At 44.6% G+C, this 19,085-nt stretch overlaps 1 protein-coding gene across 2 annotated transcripts in view; it reads right to left on the bottom strand.

The window, feature by feature from the left end:
• The window catches only part of GPCPD1 (glycerophosphocholine phosphodiesterase 1), an 87,567-nt gene that overhangs the window by 33,902 nt on the left and 34,580 nt on the right, over positions 1-19,085 (bottom strand). For both annotated transcript variants that reach the window (XM_005287440.5, XM_005287441.5), the window contains exons 6-9: positions 17,149-17,190; positions 15,598-15,721; positions 10,107-10,341; positions 468-630 (exon numbers count right to left, since the gene is read on the bottom strand). In XM_005287440.5, the coding sequence (XP_005287497.2) occupies positions 468-630; positions 10,107-10,341; positions 15,598-15,721; positions 17,149-17,190 (564 nt within the window). The remainder of the gene's footprint in view (positions 1-467; positions 631-10,106; positions 10,342-15,597; positions 15,722-17,148; positions 17,191-19,085) is intronic.

Genomic DNA, 19,085 nt, shown 5'->3' with positions numbered 1-19,085 from the left:
CAAGGGTTGCGAGTTCAATCCTTGAGGGGGCCACTTAGGGATCTGGGGCAAAATCAGTACTTGGTCCTGCTAGTGAAGGCAGGGGGCTGGACTCAATGACCTTTCAAGGTCCCTTCCAGTTCTAGGAGATGGGATATCTCCATTAATTAAAAAAAATTATTCAATTAAATTAAAAATGCTCCAGAATTTGACGCTAGCCTCGGTACTGTGGACTTACTATACAGCCGACTTAATGCATTTAGAGCATTTTGTGTGGGGACAAACACAATCGACTGTATAAAAACAATTTCTAAAAAAACGACTTCTATAAATTCGACCTAATTTCGTAGTGTAGGCATACCCTGACACATTAGGCTACGCATTCTGAAATCATTGGATTAAATGGCCAAACACAGCACTTTAAACAAAATTGTCAGTCTAATTTTAAGGTAGTTTATGTTGAAGTTCTTGTTTTGTATCAACCATACCTCTTACTTTTCCAATGGTTTTTCTTGAATTTCTGCTCATAATAGGAAGTGTGAGAATTCCAGCACTCTTTCCCAGTTCTGCAATCATGGAAGATAAGAGGCATGCAGTACCCACATGGCCTGGAAGTTCATCTCCTTGTAATATTCTTTCGCTTAGATCTTCCTAAAAATGACAAGTATTAGGTTTTCTTTTTAAAAACAGAACGAGACATTAAATTATGGCTATATGTATGAATGACAATATAAACGCTCCATAGTCGTGTAAACTCTGCCTGACGAGCAAATGTAGACAATCACTGATATAAAATGAAGCATACCCCTCTAGTGTGCTTCATTATGAGATCCTTCCTTTTAAACTCAAATGTACCTGTTACACACAAACCTGATCTCATTGTTATTGTAAATTATCAGAAATATGAAATCCAAATTTGATAGAACTGTAGAGAAAAAAAGTTATTTAAGAGACCCTTACAGAATTTCAGCCACTCTTTTGGTTTGCATAGTTTATTTTGGCTTTATGACATACAAAGCCCAGTATCTTATTCAGGACTTATAGTTAAACTAGGTTATTAAATATATGATTACACTATATATAGTATTTTTCTGGGGGAAAGAAAAGGTCAAAGGGTATGCAGACAGAAAGGACAGTTACCTGTTCCATAACTGGCATTCTTCGAGATGTGTTGCTCATGTCTATTCCACAATAGGTGTGCGTGCTCACCACGTGCACCGGTGCCGGAAGTTTTTCCCTCAGCAGTACCCATAGGGGGAGCGCTGCTGCAACCCCTGGAGTGGTGCCACTATGGCGTGCTATAAGGGGAGCCGTGTGCTCCCCCCACCCTCAGTCCCTTCTTGCCGGACCAACTCCGACAGTGGGGAAGGAGGGCAGGACCTGGAATAGACATGAGCAACACATCTCGAAGAATGCCAGTTACGGAACAGATAACTGTCCTTTCTTCTTCGAGTGCTTGCTCATGTGTATTCCACAGTAGGTGATTACAAACTATGTGTGATGGAGGTGGGTAGGAGTTTATGGATCCCCTGGCTGGAGCACAGCCCTACCGAAAACAGCATCATCCCTGGTGTGGGAGACTATCGCATAGTAGGACGTGAATGTGTGTACTGAGGACCAGGTAGCGGCCCTACAGATGTCCTGGATAGGGACGTGGGCCACAAAGGCAGCCGACGAGGCCTAAGCCTGTGTCGAGTGAGCCCTTATGATAGGTGGTGCGGGAACCCCTGCTAGGTCGTAGCATGTCCGGATGCACGACGTGATCCACCGAGACAGTCTGTGGGTGGAGATTGGTTGGCCCTTCATGTGCTCTGCCGAGGCAACAAAGAGTTGCAAACACCTACAGAATGGCTTAGTCCGCTCCAGGTAAAAGGCAAGCGCCCTGCGCACATCGAGAGTATGGAGGCAGTGTTCCTCGTTAAAAGCGTGTGGCTTAGGGCAGAGGACAGGTAGGAAGATGTCCTGGTTCATGTGAAAGGTGGAGACCACCTTGGAGGAATGCAGGGTGTGGGCGGACTTGTGAAAGACTGTATAAGGGGCGGTCGCAGGTCAGGGCCCTAAGCTCCAAGACCCGCCGGGCTGACGTGATGGCCACAAGGAAGGCTACCTTCCAGGAAAGGGGAGGCCACGAGCATGTGGCCAGGGGTTCGAACGGGGGCCCCGTGAGGTGGGACAGCACCAAGTTTAGATCCCATTGAGGGACAGGCGTTCTAGCATAAGGGAAGGACCGGTCTAGCCCTTTGAGGAAACGCCCGGTGATGGCATGGGAGAAAACCGAGCAGCCCTGAACCGGCAGATGGAACACTGAAATAGCCGCCAGGTGCACCCTGACCGAGGAAGGGGCCAGGCCTTGAGTCCTAAGGTGAAGAAGGTACTCAAGGATAAGCTGGAGTGGGGTAGACGTTGGGGAAGCACCCCGCTCACCCGCCCACCTGGAGAACCTGGACCATTTTGCCAGGTAGGCTCAGCATGTGGATGGCTTCCTACTTTTGAGGAGGACACGCCTGACCCCCTCCGAACACCCTCTCTCCTCCACATTTAGCCATTGATCAGCCAGGCTGTCAGATGGAGAGCGTCCAGATTGGGGTGGAGGAGGCAGCCCTGGTCCTGGGAGAGGAGGTCCTGGCGGAGTGGCAACAGACGGGGAGGGGCCACGAGTAAGCCTAGGAGGGTCTCGTACCAATGCTGCCGGGACCAAGCTGGGACGATTAGGAGGACACGTGCTTTGTCCGTTTTTACTTTCTCCAGGACCTTGGCAATGAGGGGAAACGGGGGAAAAGCATAAAGAAGTTGGCCCGACCATCGCGTTCCTCCCCACTCCCCCCCCCGGAACAGAACCTGTGGAAAATGGCGGTTCTGCCTGGTCACAAACAGGTCTACTTGGGGAGAGCCCCACGCTTGGAAGAGCTAGGGAGTGACCTCCGAGTGGAGCGACCACTCGTGATGGGAGGAGAAAACCCTGCTCAGGCGATCGGCCTGTGTGTGGTTGACGCCCGGCAGATGGAAGGCCTTCAGGGAGATGTCGTGGGCTACACAAAACTCCCAGAGGTTGAGGGCTTTCAGGCAGAGGGACGAGGACCGCATCCTGCCTTGCCTGGTGATATAAAACATCTTGGCGGTGTTGACCGTGAGTACTCTGAACACCTTGCCGGCTAATCGTATCGCCCTGAGCTCCCTGATGTTTATGTGAAGGGACAGCTCCTCGGCTGACCACATCCCTTGGGTCGGAGAGTTCCTTAAGTGGGCTCTCCAGCCCAGGTCCGACGCGTCAGACACTAGGTCTAGTGACGGAGTGGGGTCCCAGAAGGGAATTCCCTGGAGCATATTGTCCGGGCAGGACCCACCACTGAAGTGTGGTGATCATCCGTGCTGGTACCGAGAGGACCTTGTCTAGTTTGTCCTGAGCCTAGGAGAACTCTGAGGCCAACCAGAGTTGGAAGGGCCTCATCCGAAGCCTGGCGTGGCGGACCATGTACATGCACGCCGCCATGTGGCCCAGGAGCTGTGACCGAGGCTATAAGCCCCCTCAAGGTCAGGAACCTGTCCATGGTAAGAGAGGCTGTGGCATTGGAGGGATCCAGGAGAGCACCTATGAATTCTATGCGCTGCACCGGGATCAATGTTGACTTGGCCTCATTTACTAGGAGGCCCAGTTTGACACATGTGGCCAAGAGCAGGTCCACATGGATCTGAACCTAGGATCGGGAGGTGCCCTTGAGCAGCCAGTCATTGAGGTAGGGGAATATTTGTACCCCTCGACGTCTGAGGTAGGCCGCCACTACCGCCATACACTTTGTGAATACCCTGGGCACGGTGGACAGGCCAAAGGGAAGGACTGCAAACTGGTAGTGGTCCTGTCCCACTAGGAAACTGAGGAAGCGTCTGTGCCCCTCGAATATGTGGATATGAAAGTAAGCATCCTGGAGGTCCAGGGCCTCATACCATCGCCAGGGTCCAGGGAGGGTATGATATACGCCAGGGAGACCATGCGGAACCGGCATTTTGCCATGAACCATTTGAGGCCTCGCAGATCCAGGATGGGTCTGAGTCCCCCCTTTCGCCTTGGGGACCAGGAAGTAACAGGAGTAGAGGGGGACTACCTTTGAGGTGTTTTTTTCCTAAGTTTTGGACCTCTTGTAGGCGGGCTCGTATCTAGGCTGAGGCACAGGAACGGAGGCTTGCGACTTGGGCTTTTCCTTGGGTGGAACAGAGCCCGAGGGTTTAAAGGGTGGTACGTGAGTCCTTCATGCCATGGAGCCTCACGTCCGTTTGTTCCACGAACAGGTCCTTGCCGTCAAAGTGAAGATCCTGCATCACGGACTGTGCCTCCATGGAGAGCTCGGACAGCAGTAGCTATGATGCCCTGCGCATGGACACGGCCGAGGCCATGGACTGAGCAGCTGTGTCAGCTGCATCCGACGCTGCCTGCAGAGCAGCTTTTGCGGCAGCGGTGCCCTCTTCCACCAGCGCCTTAAAATCCTTCCTTTCACGCTCCGGAAGGGAGGGGTCGAATTTCGGCAGTGATCCCCACAAGTTAAACTCATAACGACTGAGGAGGGCCTGGTGGCTGGCACCAGCTGGTCGGGTTGGCCAGCTGGGTGATCGGGTGCTGCGTGCGGGACGAGGTCGGTGCCATGCGAACGGTAGGTGCGGTGGTGCCGAGCATGAGGTCTGCCATGGTATCTGGACTCCGGCGTCGAGGAACAGTGCCGCCTCGAGCTGCTGCTAGTCGAGACGCTTCGACGCTTGGACCCATGATGACGTGGAGCTGGTGATCCCCGCCGGGAGTCACGAGCTCGGTATCTCGACGTGCGAGAGTCGGAGCGTGACCGGCGACGGCGGCCGTGTCGGGAGCGGCTCCTGTAGCTCCTCCTAGAGTGGGAGCGTCTGTGGCATTGGTGCCTGTCCCGCAGATACCCGGTACTCGGAGTGGAGCGGTGCCTGGAGCTCTGCTCCGATGACACCCTACCAGACAGCCTGGAGGATGACGAGAGCGGAGGTTGGGGGCTGTGCTCTGACAGGACACGGGGTGACGAACGAGCCCGAGAGTGGTCCCCTGACCGGGATCTGTGTCGGTCGGCATTGGCTGCCAAGATCCCAGTGGCAGCTTGCCTCTAGAGTGGGCTCTGGGTGCCGGCGGTGCCCCAGGTACCTGCAGGGTCATAATATCTTTGGCCACCTGCAGGGCCTCCGGTGTCCAAGGCATGCGGACTTCAGCCAGAGAGGTCCGAGTCGACGCAACCGGGCTGCTCCGCTCGACCTGAGTCGGCACTCTAGAGCCGGGGGGGGGAGAAGAAGACTGGGGCTGCCCGACATGGATCTAGCCTCTCCCTGGGCCTTCTCTCAACGCTTCGGAGACAACGAGGCCTTCCTCTGCTTTTTCGATGGGGCGCAGTGCCGACCACTGTAAGGTGTTGGGGGGGTTGCTGCGCGCCGACGACAAAGTACCCGGTGCCGATTCCGCTCGGTGCACCAGGGTAGGAGCCAGTGTCGACTCCATGAGAAAGGCCCGAAGTCTAATGTCTCTCTCTTTTTTCGTCCTGGGCTTGAAGGACCTGTAGATTTTACCGTGGTCGCTGAGATGGGATTCGCCCAGGCAGCGGAGACAGTCGGTGTGCGGGTCACTTCTGGGCATCGAACGTCTACAAGACTCGCATGATTTAAACCCTGGGGCCTGGGGCATACCCCGGCCCAAACTCTAACTAGAGAAACTAGAACTTTTAACGGACTAACTGAAACAGGTACTACTGAACAAGACGAGATTTGGAACGAGCTGCAGCGAAGCTGGAGCAAGTAGTTCCGATGCACCTTCACTGGCAGCAAGAAGGAACTGAGTGTGGGGGGAAGCGTGTGGCTCCCCTTATAGCGCGCCATAGTGGCGCCACTCCAGGGTCGCAGCAGCGCTCCCCTATGGGTACTGCTGAGGAAAAAAAAACTTCTGGCACCGGTGCACATGGCGAGCACGCACACCTACTGTGGAATAGACATGAGCAAGCACTCAAAGAAGAACCTTAGTATAAACTCATCCAAAGAATTCTAAAATCAATTTCAATAAGGATATTTCATTTTGTACATCTACTGAAGTCGTCATTCTTTAATCTTCGAGAACATTTATGGTCAGATGTTTTATAGAAGATATTGGTCACTTCAAACTCACGTTTCCACTTAAAGGTAAAAACCTTTGCTGTTTCTCAAGTGATGGCAAAAGTTTCTTTTAAAATGTATATTTGCAAATATTTTGTATCTAACTGCAAACTTTCATATAATAACCGCTTGATATTGTTATATGAATAGTATGTACAAGTATAGCACGGTCATTTGATGCTGCTAAACTAATTACTAATTCAGGAATCCATTTAAATATAGAATATTTATATTAGTATAAAATTAATTACTGACAATGCCCAAGCAAATGCTCATCCACTTTTGGAAGACAAGAATTCTCTCTCCAAACTCTGTTAAGAATCAATGACTTTTTAATTATTGAAGCTGAAGACTTTATAAGACCTATTTAAATTAAAAAAAAACTGTTTGAGGACTCACACAACATAAGAAACAGGAGTGTTTGGACTTTTTAAAAATATAATTATATATTCCCTGTCAAAATCTAATAAAACAAAGACTGACAGAAAGTGGACTAAATAAAAAAAACTTTTGAAAGTTAGTTTTTAACTCATCTGAAGCTTTCCTGCTACAAAAATACAGAAAACTAAAGAAATGTTGTATATGTATTAACAAACTATATATTCTTAAAGATGATGGGGCTAACTAGAACTACCATGAAGACATGAAACCAATTAAAGGGTGGCAGCAATCAACCTGGAATCTAAACAAGCTTACAGAGGTGTTCTCCTTCCTATTTCTGTAAAATTATAAGAGAAAAGATTCCAGAGTGAGTACCCCTCACACACATCCTGTTACTCTGCTTAGACAGCAAGCACTTTGCAACTCATCCTGTCCATCTCTACAAACAAGCTGCCACAGACACACAAGAAAAACAGAGCAGACTCAAAAAAAAAAAAAAAAACAACCCAAGGAAAAATCGTCCCAAAACTTCAACATGGACTGGTGAGAGAAAGTTAACTAAGAAACTGACAAACTATTAGATTTAAAAAAACAAAATAAATAAAACAAAAAATAACACCCCTCTTGTAATGATTTTGTTGGAATAGTGAAATGCTGTTGTAACTTAAAATACTAGCAGTTTTACTCCTGCTAATCACTAAGTGGTTAGTCCATGTATTTCTGGACAGGAGATAGATGATAAACATTGGTAAACAGAAATAGTGGGAGTTATGTGGATTTAAGGTTCTTAATAATGGTTAACTGGCCTCTCTCAAGAGAGACTCCTTAAATGGCTTCTTTTAAGTAACTGATTTAAATATCTTCTTTGATTTCATAGACAGTTACAGTTGCTTCTTTACCAACTATAAACAGATTGGCTATTTATTAATAACCAGCAGGTACACCTGCCCTGAAACAAAATTATTTTGACTATCTATAAACATTTAGTTAACTACAAAAGAGTCGCAATATATTGTTGATACGGAAGAGATTGTAATGGAAGTAACCAGTTTATCACTTGCTCTCTTGTCACTTGCATTTTGTTTAATGTTTTCTTTTTGGTAATAAAATAGCCCTGGTTAACAACAGTGATTATTTTGCTTGGTCTTAATCACAGGGACTCCTAAGATATGTAAAAAACCCCTTGACTAAATAGTGGGACCCATACCCCTGAATTGGCAGTAAGTGAAACAATTAGGAAGAACTGGCCTACTATTTCTTTCGTTTCTGGACTAGTGGCTCTCAACCTTTTCAAACTATTGTACCCCTTTCAGGAGCTGTCTTGAGTACCCCCCAAGTTTCAACTCACTTAAAAAAAAAAACGGTTACTCACCTTTGTAACTGTTGTTCTTCGAGATGTGTTGCTCATATCCATTCCAATTAGGTGTGCGCGCGCTGCGTGCATGATAGTTGGAGAATTTTCTATCCTAGCAACACCTGGTGGGTCGGCTGGGGAGCCCCCTGGAGTGGCGCCTTCATGGCGCTGGATATATACCCCAGCCGACCCAGCGCCCCCTCAGTTCCTTCTTGCCGGCTACTCCGACAGTGGGGAAGGGGGGCGGGTTTGGAATGGATATGAGCAACACATCTCGAAGAACAACAGTTACAAAGGTGAGTAACCATTTTTTCTTCTTCGAATGCTTGCTCATATCGATTCCAATTAGGTGACTACCAAGCCTTACCTAGGCGGTGGGGTCGGAGTGAGACATCGCTGAGTGCAGAACCGCTGATCTAAATGCAGCAGCATCTCTCGACTGCTGTACAAGCGCATAGTGAGCAGCGAAGGTGTGAACCGATGACCAAACCGCCGCTCTACAAATGTCATGGATCGGAACGTGAGCCAGAAAGGCAGTCGAGGAGGCTTGGGCCCTTGTGGAGTGGGCGGTGAGGCGCGGCGTCGGGGCACCAGCCAAGTCGAAGCAAGCACGAATGCAGGACATGATCCAAGAGGAGATACGTTGCGAGGAGACCGGTAAGCCTTTCATCCGGTCAGCCACTGCAACGAAGAGTTGCGTCGTCTTCCTAAACTGCTTCGTACGCTCAATATAGAAAGCAAGGGCCCTGCGTACATCCAAGGAGTGCATACGCTGGTCTTGACTCGTGGCGTGCGGTTTAGGATGGAAGACCGGGAGAAATATATCCTGGTTCACATGAAAAGCTGATACTACCTTGGGAAGAAAGGCAGGGTGGGGGCGAAGCTGCACCTTGTCTTTATGGAAGACTTTGTATGGAGGCTTGGACGTGAGCGCTCTGATTTCAGAAACACACCTTGCTGAAGTGATGGCTACAAGGAAGCCTGTCTTCCAAGATAGGTAAAGGAGTGAGCAGGTAGCCAATGGCTACCAATGGAACGTGAACTTGGAGAGAACCAGGTTAAGATCCCACGCCGGAACCGGTTGACGCTGCTGTGGGTATAGGCGGTCTAAGCCCCTGAGGAATCTGACGACCATCGGGTTAGAGAAGACCGAGGAAGCATGTTCTCCTGGGTGGAACGCTGATATAGCAGCCAGGTGCACCCTGACCGAAGATATCGCCAGGCCCTGCTGTTTTAGGGATAGGAGATATTCAAGTATAAGTGGGATCGACGCCTGCAAGGGGGGCATGGCCCGCTGCTCGCACCAACAGGAGAAGCGCTTCCATTTGGCCAAGTGGCCCGTGTAGAGGGTTTCCTACTGCCCAACAGAACCTGCTGCACGGGATGCGAGCATCGTAACTCCGCCCGAGTCAGCCATGCAGCATCCACGCTGTAAGGTGCAACGATTGCAGGTCGGGGTGACAGAGTCGGCCGTGGTCCTGAGAGATCAAGTCCGGGCACAATGGAAGCGTGATCGGAGTCTGTACCGATAGTTGTTGGCTCCTGGAACTATCTACAACAAAACTAACGAGTAAAGCTAGGGAGAGTGGAGAACAGCTATGCCGTGCTCCACAGTTCCAACGACCGTCACGGACGGTAAGAAGGAACTGAGGGGGCACTGGGTCGGCTGGGGTATATATCAAAGTGCCATGAAGGCGCCACTCCAGGGGGCTCCCCAGCCGACCCACCTGGTGTTGCTAGGGTAGAAAATTCTCCGACGATCATGCACGCGGCGCGCACACACCTAATTGGAATCGATATGAGCAAGCACTCGAAGAAGAACTATTTGCTTACACAATCAGACAAAAATGTCTCAGCACACGATTACTGAAAAATTGTTTGCTTTCTTATTTTTAACCTATAACTATAAAATAAATCAATTGGACTATAAATATTGTACTTGCATTTCAGTGTATAATATATAGAGCAGTATAAACAAGTTACTGTCTGTATGAAATTTTAGTTTGTACTGATTTTTTCCTGTAGCCTGTTGTAAAACTAGGCAAATATATAGATGAGTTGATGTACCCCTGGAACACCTCTGTGTACCCCCAGGGGTACAAATACCCCGGTTGAGAACCACTTATCTGGACTAAATACTTTTAGTCATTTTTAAAATAAAATTGCTAGCTGTTCAGCAATTTAAAATTACCCCTTCCTGCACCAAAGACTCATCACTTCCTAACATACATGCCAGACAAGTACTCACTTCAAAAAAGTCAAAGACTAATTCCAAGTTATCTGGTTCCATTGCCTGTATACTGTATTCTGTCCATCGATCAGGCTGCAAACCATAACCACATTCTGGTTGAGAGTGCCGAGATTTGTATTCAGTATCACTTATTAAGGAGATCTCCAGAGTGTTTGATATTTTCTGAGTAACAGTTTTATCTTGGTGGGCATCATCGTGCTCTTCCTCCAAGCCTTCTAGAGTCAGCTTCACCCTATGCACCAAAAAGAAAAACAAATCAGATGCTAGAAAATTAGTGAAGCATCTTCAGTGACGACAACAACTCAAAAACCTACAAAATACTAGGTCAGCAGATCTAGTATGATTCTGCCCCACAAAAACTTTATATGCCTTTGTATTACCTATATTTCCCTAAACATCATGATGACCCAGATCTCAAGGCAACATTAGTGGGATAATACTTCCCATCCTGGAGCCATTACTCTCTAGTTATACTTTCCAAAACACCACTATAGATTTAGATTTTAACCTCATAGCTTATGCTCTTGCACATCACAAAAGCTCAAGACACTGCGTAAGATTTTTCTAAAAGGCTTATGTGACTTAAGAGAATTGGAGTTGTCTACGTGAGTTAGCGTGCAGCAAGCCACAGTGTGACTCTATAGTGTGCTAGTTTGCCACACTCTAACACGCCAAGTGGACCTGCTACTGTGCACTAAAAGCTTTGCAGTCCCAAAGAAGAGGATGTCAAAGCGCACTATAGAACTTTTTGTGTAGCAGGGTCCACATGGCGAGCTAGCACATAGCAAATAGTATGCTGTAGACTCACACTCTGGCTTGCTGCATGCTAATTCACCATGTAGACAATCCCTAAGGGTATGTCTATGCTACAAACTAGGGGTGCGGTCTGCAGCTCATGTACCCCTACCCACACCCTCTTTCATCTGAGCTAGCATGCTAAAAACAGCATAACCACAGCAGCCTGGGCATTGGCAGCACAGGCTAGCTGCTGAGTACATACTGTAACGTTCTGTACCTCAAAATAGCACCCTGGAAACCCCATAATCACCACTGTACAAAACATATCATCATGTCACAAAGTACGCCTTGTGAGGTCTCATTTGAGAAGTCATGATCTGTTGAATATTATTACCCTGTTGGATTGTGTGAATCTGAAGTTATGAAGTATTGCTATGTGTGTGTTACTGAAATATGTTGTGAAGTTGGGAGACGCCTACAGCCAGCCTTTCTGTGGCAACCTAGTAAAATATATTTACATCAGGACCAGCCAGACATTTGCTGATGGCCCACTGAGAAGAATCCACTCTCCCAGATATGCCTCCAGAGAGGACACATACACAATTGGGGCTGCCTAATCCCCCATCACAGCAAGGCTCTTTCTAGAAACTGGAAGAAAGTAGAGAAAAGGGACAGCGACTTCACTTGGCCTCTCTCCTCCATCTCAACACCTCAAAGACTGTCCGGAAGACAAAGACTTTGAACTGGGGAGATTGGTCCCAGGCTGGGAAGGAAATCCAGGCTATGTATTGGAACTGTAAGCTGCCTGTAACATCTATTAGGGTGAGAAAAGCGGTTTGATTCAAACCTTACTTAGTCTGTAGAATTTAGACAGAGTTTATTTTTATTTCTTATGTAGCCAACTTTAAGTGACTATAAGTAGCAGGCATAGAGCTCAATCTATCTTTCTGTTGTTAATAAATCTGTTTTATATTTTACCTAAAACAGCGTGGTTTAGGCTGAAATGCTTAAAGAATCTTAGCTCAAGCTAACAAGGACTATTGCATGTCTACCACCCTTGTTGGAATGGAGAACTAATTAATGAGCTTGCACTGTCCAAGAGAGTCTTTAGCAGTGTAAGACTATTTGCTGGTGCCTCTCTCTGTATGATTCATGAATGACTGGGAAAGCCTTCATGCAATTTAGCTGTGTGTGGGACTCCACATGCCGATGGCTGAGTGATCACAGCACCTGGAAGGGTTCACTGCTTGTCACTGGCTGGCATTGCATTGTAAGAGACAACCCAGGCTGGAGAGTTAAGGGGGCATAACAGTCCCACAGTTTCAGGTTGTACCCTGGGGATCCCATCACCCAACCATGGGGTTCAGGCAGGTTTGTATTTGGGATGGCTAGACTGTACCCACCACTGCCCAAGCTACTGCAACTACGCTGCTATTTTTAGCATGCTAGTTCATGTGAGAGCTAGCGTGAGTACATGTACACAAGCTTGGAATCACACCCCTCACTCGCAGTGTACATACAGCCTGAGTTGCATAGACTTTCAGAGAAACTTAGGCTCTAGTGACTACATTCCATTTTTCAAAAATGATTAATTTTGACTTATAAGTGCACAAGTTACTTGTGAAAAAAATAGTTACAGGATGTTTTGAAAAGTTTTCCCATTGTTTAAAAGATAGTAATCATTACTTACTAATTATACGGGTGCCAGAGTGAACAGATGGCCTCCTTCAGGAGATAATTACCAACAACCTAAAGGGTCACCCGAAGGCAACTGAAGACTAGGGTAATTGTCACCATCAGCCCCTCAGCCTTGAGCATCTGACAACTGATGTATGAATATGCATACACAAACACAGAAGTTCCTTAATATTCCTAAAGTCAAGTAATACAAGTAGGTATATCCTGTGCTATTGATAAGCCACAAAGATAAATGCAAAGAAAGAGTAAACCTCAGATTCTTTTTAAATAAACACAAAATTTAATTGAATGTAGTGCTCATGAAGATTCCTAGACTGAAAATAGTAAGTGGTCCTGCATGGAATGTGGAGAATTCTCCCTGGCTTCCAATGTGCCCTATCCTAGCAAACAAAGTTGCATCCAGCAAACATTATTTCATGAAACAGGTTTTTATGCCTCTTTGCTTCCTATCAGTCCTTTACAAAAGAAAGCAAAGTAAATGAAGAGCTATTTTTCTCAGTGGTTACAAAAAAAAAAAAAAAAAGGGAGTTCCACATAACACTAAAAGCAGCAAACAAATCCCACTGAGAGAATGCTGCTAGTATAGTGCCTCTACATCAAATCTATCTTCAATACCACAGAATGAAAAATCTCAACAGTCCAGAGACGGAAACTAACCCTCCACTACAGGACCCTGGACAGTGGAAATGGCAGCCACAATCACCTTAATTGTGTTGTTCTGACTATCCAACGGATTTCAGACCATCCATCCTTTCATGTACCAGAACTCTACGGTCCTTGGTGCATTATACACCTCTTCTGATATTTAGATCACTTAACATATGCAATTTCTGGTTCTAAAAAGAAAGTTTTTGAGTGTGGAACTCTTCTATGAAAGGTGTCTCAATGCACCCATGTCACTAAAAACAGCATTTAGCCCTCCAGATCTAATTGAAGATTACCACCAGACCTATCAGGCCCAGAAAACCCTGAGGACATCTACTATGGCTGTATGCAAAAATCCTGTCAAGTTTTACTTTCCTTGGCACCTTACGATCCAGTGAGGGTGCCTCCTGAGAAAATGAGTCTAGGTATGAGTCATGAGACCAAGCTTTTGCAAAATGATCGAACTGTTACATGCAGACTTACCTCCTTTGTCTGACCTGGCACTGCCCAAAATTCCCAGTTTTGGTAGGGATATCAAGCTGAGACATCTTTATTAGAGTTCTTATGAATCCCAACCTTCTAGGGAGGGGAGGGGGGGAGTAATGTCTATTCAATCTGCCATGCACATCAGGACTTTGGTGACATGAATAGTCCTAGGCAGCAGAAGAGCCAACGTACCACAGGGAAAGAGGTTCAAAGCCTCTTCCTGCCCTCCTGAATTGCTAACAACAAGCCAGCAAGGAGGTCCTTGAAGTAACCTGCAAGAGGGCAGTGCACCGATTCTCAGGAAAACTAGGGTCAGGTTTCAAGAATTACCTTCTCTCTCTTGCATGCCTTGCCAACAGTGTGCCCCAAGAAACACTGTAAGGTGCTACAGTATTGGACAGAGCAAGGGCATATTAGGTGCAATTGTTCTCAGTAAGGCAATTACCTCTCCAGTCTCATGACAAGGTTGAGCACCGGGATGGGAGGGAAGAAGGCGTCCCTACCATCTTAGCCAGGCGTTCATTATGACAAGGCTCTCAAATTATGGTCCATGATCTGCAGAGCACTTGCTGGTGGTATGTGAAAAGCTAGCTGATCACATGATGTGGGCTCAATATCTGACTTCCAGCAGCTAAATCACACGGATAGTTAAAAATACACACATTTTAATATTTTTTTCCATGTAAACCAGTATAACCCAATCCTCTAACCAATTGAAAATGGAAGGCAGGTGGTCAGCATGATTGAGAAATGGGAGGAAAAATGACACCAGATACGCTATTTTAAAAGCTGGAGAATCGCTGCACTATCCAAGCTGTATAAAATATCTGACAGCTAACTGCGCTTAACACGATCAGACTTTAGCACTGCATGTATATAACTTGAGAGATGAGTCCCATCTAATCACAGTTTATACTTTCTTTTTCTAGGGCTGAGGGAAATTAAGACAAAGGGACATGTGTATGTGTGTACCTGCTGTGAAAAGCAGTCTGTTTACTTCCTGATATATGATGCTATAATTCCTGCTACAGTAAAAGCTGTTTTATCTAGCATGTTGGTGGAAATTGGGGTGCTGGTAAGTGAAAAATACTGGTTAACTAAGCGGGAAGGAGTTTGGGTGCGGGAAGGGGTGCGGGAAGGGGTGCAGGCGGGGACTCGGGGCAGCAGGTTGGGGTACCTCCAGAAGTAGCCGGGATAGGTTGCCGCTTGTTGGGAGCCACCCGAGATGAGTATCTCCCAGATCCAGCGCCCTGCACCCACTCCCACGCCCCATGCCAACCAGATTATAAACTGGAATTTCAATGAAGATCAGAAATGCTGATTTATAAAGCTTTCCAGTTGGTGAAGTGCTGGATAAAACAGCTTTTACTGTATACGAATTTTTTTTGTAGTTTGAGAAAAGGGACCTATTAAAATAAACTTCTTATAAAAATATAAAGACTGAAAATGGGCTAATACTGAAGTAGTTCTTTCATCTGAATGTACTGCTTCATTCTTTCATAATGATTAAATATTTAATGAAGAATCTCAAGAAATATAGCTCTGAACAAAATCAGGACGACAGTAAAAAAAAATCAACTGACGTAAAGATTATAACAGCTATTAATTTTTTCCACATTTATCTAAAACATCAGAATGGAGTATTAAAAATACCAAATTAATTATTTGTATCATTTGACAGCACATGCAAGGATACATAAATATCGCATGTATGACAGTATCCCCACCCCCCCAAGTAGCTGTAAAATAGGCGGGATGCTAACCATACATTGTGACCTCTTAACATTTTTCTTCTTTGAACAATAAAATTAGCAATGGGAGAAGCCTGAGGAAAGCAGCACCACTGAATTAATGTTATCAACAGATGTTAACTTGTGATAGAACTTAACATTACAAAAATTGCAACTTATGATGATCTTACCTAAACCTAGATTTTTTAAATTTGTTCTTGGATATTGAGACAGGCGGTTTTTCAGAATAATGTAGACGTAATCTTATTTCAGTCTGACAGGACAGCCACCCAGAATCCAGAGTTTCAACACCATCTGGCAAAGTAAACATGATGAAAAGTTGTAACAGTTATATACAGCCTAAGAGATTTTCAAAAAAGAAACATACATCAATATAATTAAAAAACAGAATAATCGGTATAACTTTGAAATAATGCGATTTCACATAACTAGTTTCTTTGGCACAGTCTACCATACCTTGTAACCAATGTTCCCTCTAATTTTTTCCACCCATGTGTGGAATAAATATATGAGTGTGAGCTGGCTAGAGGTAGAGAAGAATCCTCAGCTTCTCACAATGAGGAAATTAGTGCTACAAGTGGGGCTCCCAGGAGGAGGTGCAAGGTACCAGCTATCAGATGAGGTACTGAAATTGCCTCTGCAGCTCTGAAGCTGCTGAGAAGCAATAGATTAGTGTGGCAGTGAAGAGAAGTGACAACTTTGGGGACAGGAGTAAGAGGTAGCTTGGGGGGACAGCAAAAAGCAAAGACAGGAGAAAACAGAAGTTAGGAATTTAGTGGAAGGGACAGAACTGATGTGTAATGTGTGACAGTAGTGTCAAACTGGGATAATTTTGTAGGTGTTAGAGGGTTGAGCAATGAGTGAACGGTGAAGTGGCTGTGAGGTGTGTGAAAAAACAGTTGTAAAGTGAGGGAGAACTTGGTATGAAGCCTGCAAGTGTGGGAACATATATATGAGAGCAATTGGGGAGGTAGTGTATTAATGGCTCTTGGTCTGATTATTTAGGCAGACTGTCCATGTTTATTCTAAGGCTGGACTAAGAATTTTGCTTAAACTGGAAAGGCTTAACGGGTATGTTCAATTTAACATTACAAATTTTGACAGTTAACAGAGTAGTAGAGAGCAGTGCAGGATCCATCCTTTAACACAGAGATGGCGAGCACACAGTAAACATGGGCCATTGAAAAATGCCACAAACCCACGATGCGCTGTGATCCACTCTGCCAACCTACAAGTGCTAGCGGCAGAAGGTGGTGAGGAGGACTGTGGGATGACTACCCATAGTGCACTGCTCTCACTGTCAACGCTACAGCCCAAGTGTGGATGCGCTCTGGTGACAGAGAGAGTGTATTATAGTGCTTTTTGATAGTCAACATAACTTTTGTCAACATAACTCTGGAGTGTAGACAAGACCTAAAAGATATTACCAAACCTAACCGCTGAGACACAGCAGCAGAAAGGGGAAGGATCTGGGGAGGATGAAGATCATGGCCAAAACATGATGCCACAGCATCCTGCGATCAGTGGAATATCTCCCTGGCACAAGGCTGGTGCTCTTCCCCCTGAAAAGGGCATCACCAGTCGGAAGCAGGCCCTCAGGCATTGGCAAATGTTTTGTTTAACATGTATAATTTCATTATATTTTTCATCGCTAACACTTGACTTCTTAAAATTCATACATGCTGGTAAGGATTTTAAAGTAATTAATACATCTTACTTACTATGGATTCCAAACTGTCCATCATCAACAGTGATGTCATTTTCTATAATTGAAGGGAGGGGAAACGGAAGGAAACTAGTTAGCATTCTTACCTTACACAGAGTCAAATGTCAAAATTAAACTATTGTATTTAAAATTTAGAAGGAAAAAAGTAGACCAAGAATAAGCATATTTATTGCAAAATTCTATTAATGCATTCTAAAAGTTTGGTTTTCTTGCAGATTACACTATATTGCTAGTGTTCTGCATCGCTAGAATTCAAGAACCATTTAGTATTATATATGTTGACATTTAAGAAATGTTTCTTGAAAGCATACAAGCTTTTTTTCTACAAAAAGCTTCTAAATCAAGTTAGTCACAATTAAAATGGTTATTCTGTGCATCTGATTGAATATCTTGTTTCAGGGAAATGGGTCTAAGTGTTTCTTCACTTTTACCCTACTCAAAAAGGTTATAAAAGCAGGAAACTCAGGAAGTATGCAAACTCGCCAGCATAACCATAACCATTCTGAGCTATAAAAAAAAACTAAAATAAATCAACCTTTGTTTCTCAAAATTTGAAAACCAAAATTTGACTTCATAATATTTTTCCAATAATGCCATTAGCCTTTTGTAAAAAGGCACCACAATTCTGCCCTCAATCTTTAATAGTCATTAAACAACAACGTTTTGTGGTGTAATGACAAGTTTTCTATCAGCATTAACAGGCTGACATTTTTGTGACAAAGGACAAAAGTTTTATTTTTTCTATGAACTTGCGAAGAGTTTTCACACAGCTCTAGATCGCCAATATCCAGGTTTTACTAGATCAAGAAAGTACTTTTTCTTTAAAAAGACTCTTTATAAAAACAAACAGAGCTGCTATATTAAATAAATAGATCCCTGGGAAGTTCATTTAACATATTAAAAAGAAGTAAGTTCTTATCTCATTACATTTATTAGTACTTTAGCTTTCCTAGGTAATAGATTATACATTTTAAATAATCACCCCAGAACTCACAGGACCAGTGTATTTTTTTCAGTGACTACAGGGTTAAAAAGAATAAAGTTGAATACTACTTAAAAATTCAAAACTATTCAGAGTAAGGTAAACAAATGTATTAGAGACAAAGTTCAGAGGGTAGAATATAGACCAGAATATTAATTGCTGACCAATATACAGAAAAAAACAATTTGCTGTAGGAACAGAAATCCTTAACTACTCTAATTCACAAACTAACTAGTAAGCAACAGTAATCCCTTATGGTACACATGATTAGTCCTAACAAATATTTAAATAGAAGATTCTAACTAAAGGGTCCACTCTCTCCAGGAGCCAGAAGGTATTTAATCTATGTAGAATGAACTAATACAGGTTTAGGAAACACTGGCCTTCTGATATATGGAGAAAAATATATGTAGAAAAGTGCCATCCTATGGCTAATAAAGAGATCTGAACTACACTCAATGAAGGACTTCAATCACTTTTTAAAAAGAAAGTTTGGATTTCAGAAAACTCTTAGGAACTTAATCAAGTTTGTATCATATGTCCCTACAACAAAGGGGGATTTCTGGTATTTACAGTTAGAAAACAAAACTCCATCACCTTGAATTATGTTACTATCGTTGTTAGCAATATTTACTTAAAATGCCCACTTACTGGGATTAAAGATTAAAGTCCTCAAAGTCTACTACTTAAACTTCATATGAACAAGGATAAGGGTATGTTCACATCCTCCCCTTCTCCACACTTTTAAAAATGTAAGTATGGATCCTCAGTCTCAAAGAGTGACAAACATCAAAAAGTTATGCTAACTCCAATTTAAATAGAAATAGGGAAAAGACAACATTTAGGAAACAACTTCAAATCCATTGCTTTTTTAAAGCAGTTGCTCAGAGTTTAAGATTTGACAATTTTAAGGTTTTGAGAATGAGGTCCATGATGTATAAAGAAATTTT

The sequence above is a fragment of the Chrysemys picta genome, chromosome 3 (assembly GCF_011386835.1).
Source record: "Chrysemys picta bellii isolate R12L10 chromosome 3, ASM1138683v2, whole genome shotgun sequence".
In the NCBI taxonomy this organism is placed as follows: Eukaryota; Metazoa; Chordata; order Testudines; family Emydidae; genus Chrysemys; species Chrysemys picta.
Note: the sequence above shows the minus strand (reverse complement) of the source record. Positions and strands in the feature narration are given on the sequence as shown.